Here is a 12,275-nt window from a genome sequence, read left to right on the forward strand (position 1 = left end):
AGATAATTTGTGTAAGTATTGAGCTTTTTGATGTGATAATGTACATTATTCCAGATGTTGATCTTTCTGTTAGTAAAAGAAAGCATGCGTAAACATTACTATGAACGGTTTACTATGCATTTTTCAATTATCTGCACATCAGACAACTGCAAACAGTGAAATGATTGCAAAAGGTTCCTGTCAAGCTTGGCACTTTGAATAAAAACCAAAAACACCCCCACCCAACCAATAAACAAATAAACCAAAGCTCACAAACGAACAAAGCGAAACATGCCTGACTATGGGGAACACAAAGTGCATGCAGGAATCACGCTTTAAAAAAAAAGTGTGTAGTACACACTGCAACAGGGGAAGAGATGAAACAATAATTTTGCATACTGAGAAAACATGCACAAACACATCAAAACACACATTTAGGACTCGAGACTCTTTCTTTATCTAAGTACAGAGGACTCAAGACTCTTTCTTTATCTAAGTACAGAGGACTCAAGACTCTTTCTTTATCTAAGTCCAGCAATCTTTTGCTCTGATTTGATGCGCTTTTCAAATTATTGTGGCCATGGAATGGAGATGTCCGCTTCAGTGGGTTTTATTCTTAGTCCAGCCAGTACCTTGCAGTTCTTCCCAAATCTAGACTTAAGCTCATTCTTCATTCCGCCTCGGGTTCTATAGTACATTGTAGGAACGAGGGATAGTGAGTCAGTGCAAGGGCGCTGTATGAAGACCAGAACAAGAGGCATCTTATTTGTGCATATGCTGAGAAAAAAAACTTCAGCAAATGTTTACATATGTCAAATACACATGAATTGTGCATGACCTAAATGCAGGGATGGCCAAATCGTCTGCCCCATCGCCTGCCCCATCGCCTGCCCCATCGCCTGCCCCATCGTCTGCCCCATCGTCTGCCCCATCGCCTGCCCCATCGCCTGCCCCATCGTCTGCCCCATCGCCTGCCCCATCGCCTGCCCCATCGTCTGCCCCATCGCCTGCCCCATCGCCTGCCCCATCGCCTGCCCCATCGTCTGCCCCATCGTCTGCCCCATCGCCTGCCCCATCGTCTGCCCCATCGCCTGCCCCATCGTCTGCCCCATCGTCTGCCCCATCGCCTGCCCCATCGCCTGCCCCATCGCCTGCCCCATCGTCTGCCCCATCGCCTGCCCCATCGTCTGCCCCATCGTCTGCCCCATCGTCTGCCCCATCGCCTGCCCCATCGCCTGCCCCATCGTTTTTTGGGAATCAAGATATAAGGTGTAGTGAAAAGAAGATAAGTTCAGTAACTTTCATATTAATTGGGAAAATGTGTGTCCAAAATTTTACAAAAGATAAATTGTACTTAGGTGTTTGTAAATTATGTCTGTCCTTGTTAATTGTGAACAGGATGTATGTTTATGTAAAGTTGAAAGTCAAGATTGGATTTGTTTATCCTACGCGCGTGTGCGCATGTGTGTTAGACATAGACATGGACATAGAACACTTTATTATCTCAATTACGAGAAACTCGGGTGTGGTGAATCACAATAAACAACATAATACGTAAGAAAATAAATAAAATATCGAGGCGGCAATAATCAGCTCATAATAGTGTGTGTTTGTGTGTGTGGGGGGGTGTGAAGGTGCACACACAAACAAACAATTATACCCGCACGCACGCACACACAGGCAGGCAGGCAGGCACTCGCACAAATACATACAAACATTTTCACACACACACGCACGCACACCCACTCACATACACACAAAAACTCACACCCCCCCCCCCCAACAAACACACACACACATGTGCGCGCGTGCATGCAAACAAACGAATGAATGAACAGACGCACACCTACACACACACGCACACACACACACACACACACACACACACACACACATACACACACTCACACACTCACACATGCACACAAAGACGCCCATTTACATAGAAACACCCCCTCCTACAAGCGGGGATGAAAGAGTGGTGGCCAGTGACCCAGAACGAACAAAAGTCAAAGCTGGCAACTCAGGTTTGTATTCAGGGAAATTTACACGAAATGCACGCACGAGATTAGACTTTTCTTTCTATTTTCTCTCTTTGGGACTTTGATTTGTGTTAGATCGGTTTGATATGAAAAACAGAAGAAAAGCCCTGCTATTTTGCACTGAGAAACTTTGGAAGTAGCGTGTTTACTCCTGGGTTTCGCTGTAGTACAATTACCCTCACTTACTTCCTCGCTAATTGCTTCAAAAGTAAGCTCTTTTTCCGTCCCATGCATGCGAAATAGAGGATGTACTTTCGATGTCGCTCAAAACGTTGGAAGTTGTCGCAAACTACCATCAATTACTTCCTCGCTTTGCATACGAAAGTGAGGCAAGTTCTTCCGATGTCACTCAAAACTTCGGGAGTTTTCGCGAACTTCCCCCATAAGCATACGGGCACTGGTTGTACTACCTAGTTTCAAAGCCATATAAACACTGCAGGTGCAGGAACTGTGGAATGTACCGGACCAGCAAAATTTCTGGCGGACTAGTGACTTTCTTGAAGTTACTCGCCGGGTTGGCGAGCTAAAGTGTTGAGATTTGGCCATCCCTGTGAATGCATGCAAGAAACCAAAACTAAGGAAACAGAAATGATGTTCGCTTAACACAAAGGGCAATCATTTCAACCAAACAAAGCAACTTTCACTGGTTCACCTCTCAGCTTGGCTGCTGCAATCACAAGCCAAAGTTTACCTGACACGCATGTCTGACAATCAAGCTATTCTAATCGAATCTAATCAATAACAAGTCGCGTAAGGCAAAATTACTACATTTAGTCAAGCTGTGGAACTCACAGAATGAAACTGAACGCACTGCATTTTTTCACAATGACCGTAGTCCGCCGCTTGTGCAAAACGGAGTGAAACTGACGAGCCTGTTCAGCGCGGTAGTGGTTTCGCTGTGCTGCATAGCACGCTTTTCTGTACCTCTCTTCGTTTTAACTTTCTGAGCGTGTTTTTAATCCAAACATATCATATCTATATGTTTTTGGAATCAGGAACCGACAAGGAATAAGATGAAATTGTTTTTAAATCGATTTCGGAAATTTAATTTTGATCATAATTTTTATATTTTTAATTTTCAGGTCTTGTTTTTAATCCAAATATAACATATTTATATGTTTTTGGAATCAGGAAATGATGTAGAATAAGATGAACGTAAATTTGGATCGTTTTATATAAAATAAAAAAAATTATTACAATTTTCAGATTTTTAATGACCAAAGTCATTAATTAATTTTTTAGCCACCAAGCTGAAATGCAATACCGAAGTCCGGCCTTTGTCGAAGATTTGATTGAAAAATGAGGGTGTGACAGTGCCGCCTCAAATTTTACAAAAAGCCGTATATGACGTCATCAAAAGTATTTATCGAAAAAATTAAAAAAACGTCCGGGGATATCATTCCCAGGAACTCTCATATCAAATTTCATAAAGATCGGTCCAGTAGTTTGGTCTGAATCGCTCTACACACACACACGCACAGACAGACAGACACACACACATACACCACGACCCTCGTCTCGATTCCCCCTCTATGTTAAAACATTTAGTCAAAACTTGACTAAATGTAAAAAGCAGGACTAAAACTTCAGACCACCACAAAACAAATCAAAACAAGCGAACAGAAGAGTCCTGTCTTTAAAAGCACACGTACAATCTTCTAATCTGTACTGGTGAGCTGTGACTCACATATGATGGTGTTGTATGTGTTTCTCTACTGGTGAGCTGTGACTCACATATGATGGTGTTGTATGTGTTTCTCTACTGGTGAGCTGTGACTCACATATGATGGTGTTGTATGTGTTTCTGTACTGGTGAGCGGTGACTCACATATGATGGTGTTGTATGTGTTTCTGTACTGGTGAGCGGTGACTCACATATGATGGTGTTGTATGTGTTTCTGTACTGGTGAGCGGTGACTCACATATGATGGTGTTGTATGTGTTTCTGTACTGGTGAGCTGTGACTCACATATGATGGTGTTGTATGTGTTTCTGTACTGGTGAGCTGTGACTCACATATGATGGTGTTGTATGTGTTTCTGTACTGGTGAGCTGTGACTCACATATGATGGTGTTGTATGTGTTTCTGTACTGGTGAGCTGTGACTCACATATGATGGTGTTGTATGTGTTTCTGTACTGGTGAGCGGTGACTCACATATGATGGTGTTGTATGTGTTTCTGTACTGGTGAGCGGTGACTCACATATGATGGTGTTGTATGTGTTTCTGTACTGGTGAGCTGTGACTCACATGTATGTGTTTCTGTACTGGTGAGCTGTGACTCACATATGATGGTGTTGTATGTGTTTCTGTACTGGTGAGCGGTGACTCAGATATGATGGTGTTGTATGTGTTTCTGTACTGGTGAGCGGTGACTCAGATGGTGTATGTGTTTCTGTACTGGTGAGCGGTGACTCAGATGGTGTTGTATGTGTTTCTGTACTGGTGAGCGGTGACTCACATATGATGGTGTTGTATGTGTTTCTGTACTGGTGAGCGGTGACTCACATATGATGGTGTTGTATGTGTTTCTGTACTGGTGAGCTGTGACTCACATATGATGGTGTTGTATGTGTTTCTGTACTGGTGAGCGGTGACTCACATATGATGGTGTTGTATGTGTTTCTGTACTGGTGAGCGGTGACTCACATATGATGGTGTTGTATGTGTTTCTGTACTGGTGAGCGGTGACTCACATATGATGGTGTTGTATGTGTTTCTGTACTGGTGAGCGGTGACTCACATATGATGGTGTTGTATGTGTTTCTGTACTGGTGAGCGGTGACTCACATATGATGGTGTTGTATGAGTTTCTGTACTGGTGAGCGGTGACTCACATATGATGGTGTTGTATGTGTTTCTGTACTGGTGAGCGGTGACTCACATATGATGGTGTTGTATGTGTTTCTGTACTGGTGAGCTGTGACTCACATATGATGGTGTTGTATGTGTTTCTGTACTGGTGAGCGGTGACTCACATATGATGGTGTTGTATGTGTTTCTGTATTGGTGAGCGGTGACTCACATATGATGGTGTTGTATGTGTTTCTGTACTGGTGAGCGGTGACTCAGATGGTGTTGTATGTGTTTCTGTACTGGTGAGCTGTGACTCAGATGGTGTTGTATGTGTTTCTGTACTGGTGAGCTGTGACTCAGATGGTGTTGTATGTGTTTCTGTACTGGTGAGCTGTGACTCACATATGATGGTGTTGTATGTGTTTCTGTACTGGTGAGCGCTGACTCACATATGATGGTGTTGTATGTGTTTCTGTACTGGTGAGCGGTGACTCACATATGATGGTGTTGTATGTGTTTCTGTACTGGTGAGCGGTGACTCACATATGATGGTGTTGTATGTGTTTCTGTACTGGTGAGCTGTGACTCACATGTATGTGTTTCTGTACTGGTGAGCTGTGACTCACATATGATGGTGTTGTATGTGTTTCTGTACTGGTGAGCGGTGACTCAGATATGATGGTGTTGTATGTGTTTCTGTACTGGTGAGCGGTGACTCACATATGATGGTGTTGTATGTGTTTCTGTACTGGTGAGCGGTGACTCACATATGATGGTGTTGTATGTGTTTCTGTACTGGTGAGCGGTGACTCACATATGATGGTGTTGTATGTGTTTCTGTGCCCAAAAGAAAGGGTGCATGTTGAACAATATCTACACAATGCCAGTGTCTGCGGTGGTGTCTGTAATGGTGAGCGGTGACTCACTGGTGACGGTGTTGTTAGAGGCGGTGAGAGCGGTGAGCGTGTTGACGTCCCACAGGAAGATCTGACGGTCCAGACCCGCGGAGGCAACCTGCTCCTTGTCACGTGCGTACGCCAGCGCCTTCACATAGTCCTGGGACACACAATACACACATGGTTATAACAGCATGAGCGTGTCAAACAAGAACACACAGACACCAGTGCCTTCATGTAGTCCTGGGACACACAATACACACATGGTTATAACAGCATGAGTGTGTCAAACAAGAACACACAGACACCAGTGCCTTCACATAGTCCTGACACACAATACACACATGGTTATAACAGCATGAGCGTGTCAAACAAGAACACACAGACACCAGTGCCTTCACATAGTCCTGACACACAATACACACATGGTTATAACAGCATGAGCGTGTCAAACAAGAACACACAGACACCAGTGCCTTCACATAGTCCTGACACACAACACACATGGTTATAACAGCATGAGTGTGTCAAACAAGAACACACAGACACACACACACGCCGCGGGCGGGGATGTAGCTCAGTCGGTAGCGCGCTGGATTTGTATCCAGTTGGCCGCTGTCAGCGTGAGTTCGTCCCCACGTTCGGCGAGATATTTATTTCTCAGTCAACTTTGTGTGCAGACTCTCCTCAGAGTCCGAACACCCCCGTGTGTACACGCAAGCACAAGACCAAGTGCGCACGAAAAAGATCCTGTAATCCATGTCAGAATCAAACACGAAAATACCCAGCATGCTTCCTCCGAAAGCGGCGTATGGCTGCCTAAATGGCGGGGTAAAAACGGTCATACACGTAAAAGCCGTGGGAGTATCAGCCCATGAACGAACAAACAAACAAACACACACACGCCAGAGCCTTTACATAGTCCTGACACACAACACACACCGTTATTTTATCATACAAGGGCATACCAAACAAGAACACACACACACACAAGCACTCACCCACCCAAAGACAGATTCACAATATCAAATAACTCAATAATACATCAACAACAGCAACAGCAGCACCTAAACAAACTTGGGAACGGAGACCAAGTAGAAACTGTGAACCAAATTGACATAGAGATGTATGATGTCATGATGCACCCACCTTGTGTGTGCGCAGTGTCGACATACAGAAACCTTTGTGCGCGTTCCATACTTTGACCGTCGTGTCACAAGATGCCGAGATCACTGAAACACACGCATGACAATTCGTTATTTAACGAGGGCAAACAACGTAACATGATTACTACAGTAGAACCCCCCCCCCCCCCCTATTAAGACCCCCCAATCTAAGACTCCCTCCCTTTTAAGACCTAATTTTCTCAGAGTTTTGGAGGTCTTAAAAAGGGGTTCCACTGTAGTAGTTTCAACAGGGTTAGATGCCCAGACCACTTAAACACACACAATGCAACATGAGAACTAACTCACTGAAACACACACAATGCAACATAACTAACAGTTTCAACAGTAACGAAGACAACATTCAAAAATTCACCTGGGGTAAGTTTCCACACCTCTCTTTTTGAATGAAATGCCATGATCTTCCCTCCCTTGAGAAGCACACACACACACGCAGTGACACAGACAGATCGACATACAGACAGAAAGAGAAACACATTATACTGATACAGAAAAAAAGGTTTCATATCAGTGTTGAAGACAGCGTGATGTCAAAGTTCAACTCACGAGTACGTCCGTTGCAGCACAGCACGATGTCGTTGACCCAGTCCGTGTGGTGCTCCATCGACAACATGTAGGGGTTCTGGGACACACAGCACAATCATAACACAACGCATAGCATCACAATCTGATACTAATAGAACTGTGTGTGTTTGTAGAATTGTCTACACACTCTGTCAGCATGCCAACAGTAACATTTATGAGACAAAAGATATTCCAGGACTATGTCTGATTTTTTTTTTATATATTGAATTTAAAGAAAGACGAGGATTTTTTTTTAACCAATACTGTACAGAGGGGTATAGAGGAAACATTCACCAATCTTCTTGTTAGTTGTTACAATTCATGAGTAAAACTAAACGAGAGGGTGATGAGTAATGTTGATAATATAATCAAGAGGGAGAAAAAAAGAGAGAATAGATGGAGAGTATGCATGCACCCACACAAAGTATGCATGCACCCACCTTTTTGTTACATGTGTTCCATATGCGGATGATGGAATCCCTTCCAGCCGAGTACAGGCGATTGAGGATGGGGTCAAACTGTAGTGCGTTGACCCCCGCCCGGTGCTGCCGCTCCACTTCATCGCGGATCACAAATGAAACCTGAATGAACAACAAACAATAGACAATATCAGTAAATGTATTACAAAATACAAGCTCTCAGTCTCACAAACTTCAAAGCAAAGCAAAGAATGTGGATCGGCTATCTGGTGAGAGCTGAGAAAAGGCCGATGTTCAAAGTTCTCGCTACTTTCCAAGCAAAACATTAACAAAGAGCATATATATATCTCGAGGATATCTCACCAGAGCTGCTAAGATACCGAAAATGTCTATAAAATGATGTCATGCCACATCTCAGCTGCTGCTGAATCTGACAACACAAACACAGCCTCGCGAGGCCAGGTACTGAGGTAGGTTTGTGTACAACCCATGCAACCCTTCAAGTTCAAGACGATGAAAACTGTGTACATTGTAGAATGCCAGGATCTCTTTCTGTGCAAGACATGCACAAATGGCCGTAGAACCATACACTGACGGGTCCCATGAATCAAAGCAACATTTAACGGGCAACACTTGCCGACGAGTGTGTCAAACTGTCATACTCAACATCTACTGATCCACTTTTCTCACCTGCACTTTTTTTCGCCCCTGTCCGGCGTTTGTTCTGTGGGTTGTCATCATCAAATCCAACCCGTACCTTGCACGAAAGGAAAATGCACTGATAGTTCACTCACTGCCTTGCAGAATAAACGAAACCAATGTTTCAATGGCGTGCACGAAGAGCGTAAAACATTATTCGATCTAAAATCAGCGCTCAACCTCGTCTGTTTATTTTCTCCGGAAGACGAGACGAGTTACTCCCCTTTAGTAAAGGGAGTATACTTCGCGTGACTTAAGTGGATCCGCGATGGCTCTGCTATGATATTTGGAGGGACACCGACTGTCCTATGAAACTTCCTCGATCCTGGCAACAGAAAACTGCGCATGAAAATTATTTTGGAAGTGTAAATATGGCTGAGAAAAGCATGGAAGCTTATCTGTCTGAAGTCAGGATTCAGATGATGACCGATAAATTCAAATAAATCAATTTTACTTTTATGTATTTGTTATATTTACGATTGGGTAATTAGTATGTGTGATAATGTGTTCATATAACTGTGGCGTTATTCTATAGTTTAATACAGGTGGTTGTTTAGTCACTAAATGAAGTCGTGATAGATTTACAAAAGTTTCTAAATTTCGAACTTCCTAAGACTCAGTAAACTTGTCTCTTGACTGGCTAAGTCTTACGGAATGACAGAACCTGACCAAGTGTGTGTGCATCTATGTGTGTGTGTGTGTGTGTGGATGTTTAGGTGTGTGTGTATGTACTTTAAAGTAAAGTATTCAATTAATCTAAAAGAAGCATACACATTTCTTTGTCACAATTATGAGTAGGGTTTGTTGTTTTTGTTCTTTTATTGTCCATCCCTAACAATTGTATCAACAAAATGAGTAAACAGAACTTTTTCAGAGAAATGTATGAAAGGTTTTAATTATCATGTATATATATAATGATCTGTCAGAGTGTACCAGAGCCTAGACAGAGCTGATGGAAGTAGCCATGAATTTCTGTTCTTATTTCAAAAACTTAACATTATTGTGTCAGATGTTTGTGTGCATTTATATTCATACGTGCTTGGAAAAGAAAAAGCAAACACACACACACACACACACACACACACTCACACACACACACACACACACACACACACACTCACACACACTCACATCCATTTATCTACTGTACAGATTACTTACAAATGTCAATTCACTCTAAAAATCAATCCACAGTTTCAAATTTTAATAGTTGAATTCCCAAGGTACAGGCACACAATACTGAGCTATTAAAAATGTGATGTTCAAAGTCATTCTGCTGTATAGGGATGAAGTACATCAACCAATTCTTGTCCTGACTAAAGATTAAGATAACTTGAATCATTACAACAGGGCAATTATGACAAAAATGATAGTGTTTATAAATAGAATGTGGGTCAGATGACTGATGATTGTTCCACTTACAGGTCACAGGCACTGGTCACGAGCTGTGGTACAGGTGTACAGTTAAAGCAGAACACCAGCAATACAACTAATTCATTGGCACCTCTAGCGTTTTATCGGGGCATGAGTCGGAGACCTGGGAAGGACCCAAGGGAGACACACACATCAAGGGACAGTATCCAGGGCAGCAAAAGATGGATAGATACTGCATTGAGTCCCTTGTTTTATCGCTACCGTTCGGCTTTAAAAAGTGAGAGATGGACTAACTGCAGTAGGAAAACATGTTTACAACCACAGTTGAAACAGATGTGTACCGACACAAATCCCGACACACATGTCATAACACAGTTCCACCCAATGAATAACCCATTCTTACCGAGCCATACCACTACAAAGCAAAAGAGACCAGTGATTCGTTGAATACAATTTGAAATAGTGTGCAATATCAGCTTTTGAAACACAGTGCAATATCACCTGAAATATCACCATATACACTCATGCTGGTCACTATCATGTAAACAGAAAGAAAATAAAGCACTGGTACTGGAAGCATACAAAAAGTGCTTTTGGGCGACAAACCCCCTCCCCCCCCCCCTCCCCCTTTGGTGCGTTACCACATAGAAGACAAACTTAGCTACTTAGCTTCAGACACAATATAACGACATGCGTATTGAATTGTTCAAATACAAACAAGAACACAAACACTTGCAGTGAACATCTACACAAACATATCCTGACAAAATCACAGCAGCATACGAGAACAAATAATCAGATAGTCTTCAATTTTTCTTGAATTTGTTATACAGTACAGCACTGAAAATTACGCGTTTTACGCGTCTGTAAACACTGTGATAAATTCCAAAGAGACTGACGTAATCTGGTCGTGCATGATGAACAAAACCCGGCATAGTCCCGAATTACCCCCCCTGAACTGCTGACAGAAGAGCGACCTTGACATTCAATCTGTTCCACCACGAATGTCGCACGACGCTCCATCAGGTTATTGTCAATAGAAATGTCTAAAACAGACAGACACATAGTGGGGCACTAGACTGGCAATGGTATTCACACGTTCCTTGTTTTCCCACTGCGAGGCAGACAGACCTCCGTTATTTTTGTTTTGTCCTCAACAACCCAATACCGTTGATATGTATCTGTGATACTTTAACTCATTCGCTCTGTATCGGAATTGGAATTCCGACACCTGTGTTTAGCTTTGCCCGCACGTCTGTAGTTTATTTCCGACGGATATCACGAATTTTTAACGGTGTAAACGGCCCTGCTGACCAAGGGAAACAACCCCCGCAATGAACTTCTATCTGTCTACAGTGGAACCATTCACTGTAAACAGTTCCTTCCCTTCAATTGTTGGGATTAATTTGATTTTGTGCGACCCACGTGTTTTGACTTTTCCAAGATGGCGGATTTTTCTGCTACAAGACGTAGTACATAACTCGAAAAGAGTGCTAGAACTTGTTATTCAGTACGGTTCTGATCTTGACCTTAGTGATGATGATAGTGGAGATGATATTTTAGATTTTGGTGACAATTTTGTGCCAATGGACGATAATTTGGGTGATGATTCGGACAATGAAAGTGTCGATCATGACATTGTGTATGATGAACCCATGACGTAGAAAGTTTTTTGGGTTTTTTTTTGCTTCAAAGAGGTAGTTTGACTGGATGTGAAGACAACAAAAGGTATGTTCTTTCAAATGTTTCATATATTTTCTAAAAGAGCAAGTTTCAAACTTTGCAAAAATGTAAGGTAGGTAAGGTTATTTTGTGTTGTTGATTTTTATTATTTTTTTAAAAATGGGTCAAAATCGTGCGATTTGAAGGAACACAGGGACAATTTAGACACGCCTCGATTATGCTTGACACTCACCAGTTCAAGTCTATCTGACAGTAATTTTTGTTTCTGATTCACCAGCAACACTCTTGACATTTGAAACAGTGCATATCAGCTTGATTTTGTGAGAAAAAGTAGTGCAACAGTGAGTTACTGGTGTTTCATTCAACAACAAATGTTTGTTTTGGTGTTGCTTCAAATTGGATATTTTGCCTGGATATGAAGACAACAAAAGGTATGTACTTTCAAATGTTTCATATATTTTCTAAAAGAGTAAGTTCCAAACTTTGCAAAAATATAAAGGTATGTAAGGTTATCTTGTGTTGTTGATTTTTTATAATTTTTTCAAAATGGCTCTAAATCGCGCGCTGGCAGGGAACACAGGGGAAATTTAGACGCGCCTTGAATGAGTTAAGATACAAGATAGCTTTATTTGCATGCG

The 12,275-nt window shown here is 42.3% G+C and overlaps 1 protein-coding gene across 2 annotated transcripts in view; it reads right to left on the minus strand.

Moving 5' to 3' along the window:
* The window catches only part of LOC138980565 (WD repeat-containing protein 48-like), a 42,172-nt gene extending 33,390 nt beyond the window's left edge, over positions 1–8,782 (minus strand). For both annotated transcript variants that reach the window (XM_070353453.1, XM_070353454.1), the window contains exons 1-5: positions 8,572–8,782; positions 7,903–8,043; positions 7,445–7,520; positions 6,864–6,946; positions 5,745–5,874 (exon numbers count right to left, since the gene is read on the minus strand). In XM_070353453.1, the coding sequence (XP_070209554.1) occupies positions 5,745–5,874; positions 6,864–6,946; positions 7,445–7,520; positions 7,903–8,043; positions 8,572–8,622 (481 nt within the window). In that variant the 5' untranslated portion in view covers positions 8,623–8,782. The remainder of the gene's footprint in view (positions 1–5,744; positions 5,875–6,863; positions 6,947–7,444; positions 7,521–7,902; positions 8,044–8,571) is intronic.
* Positions 8,783–12,275: the final 3,493 nt, after the last annotated feature.

The sequence above is a fragment of the Littorina saxatilis genome, linkage group LG11 (genome assembly GCF_037325665.1).
Source record: "Littorina saxatilis isolate snail1 linkage group LG11, US_GU_Lsax_2.0, whole genome shotgun sequence".
NCBI classification, from domain to species: Eukaryota; Metazoa; Mollusca; class Gastropoda; order Littorinimorpha; family Littorinidae; genus Littorina; species Littorina saxatilis.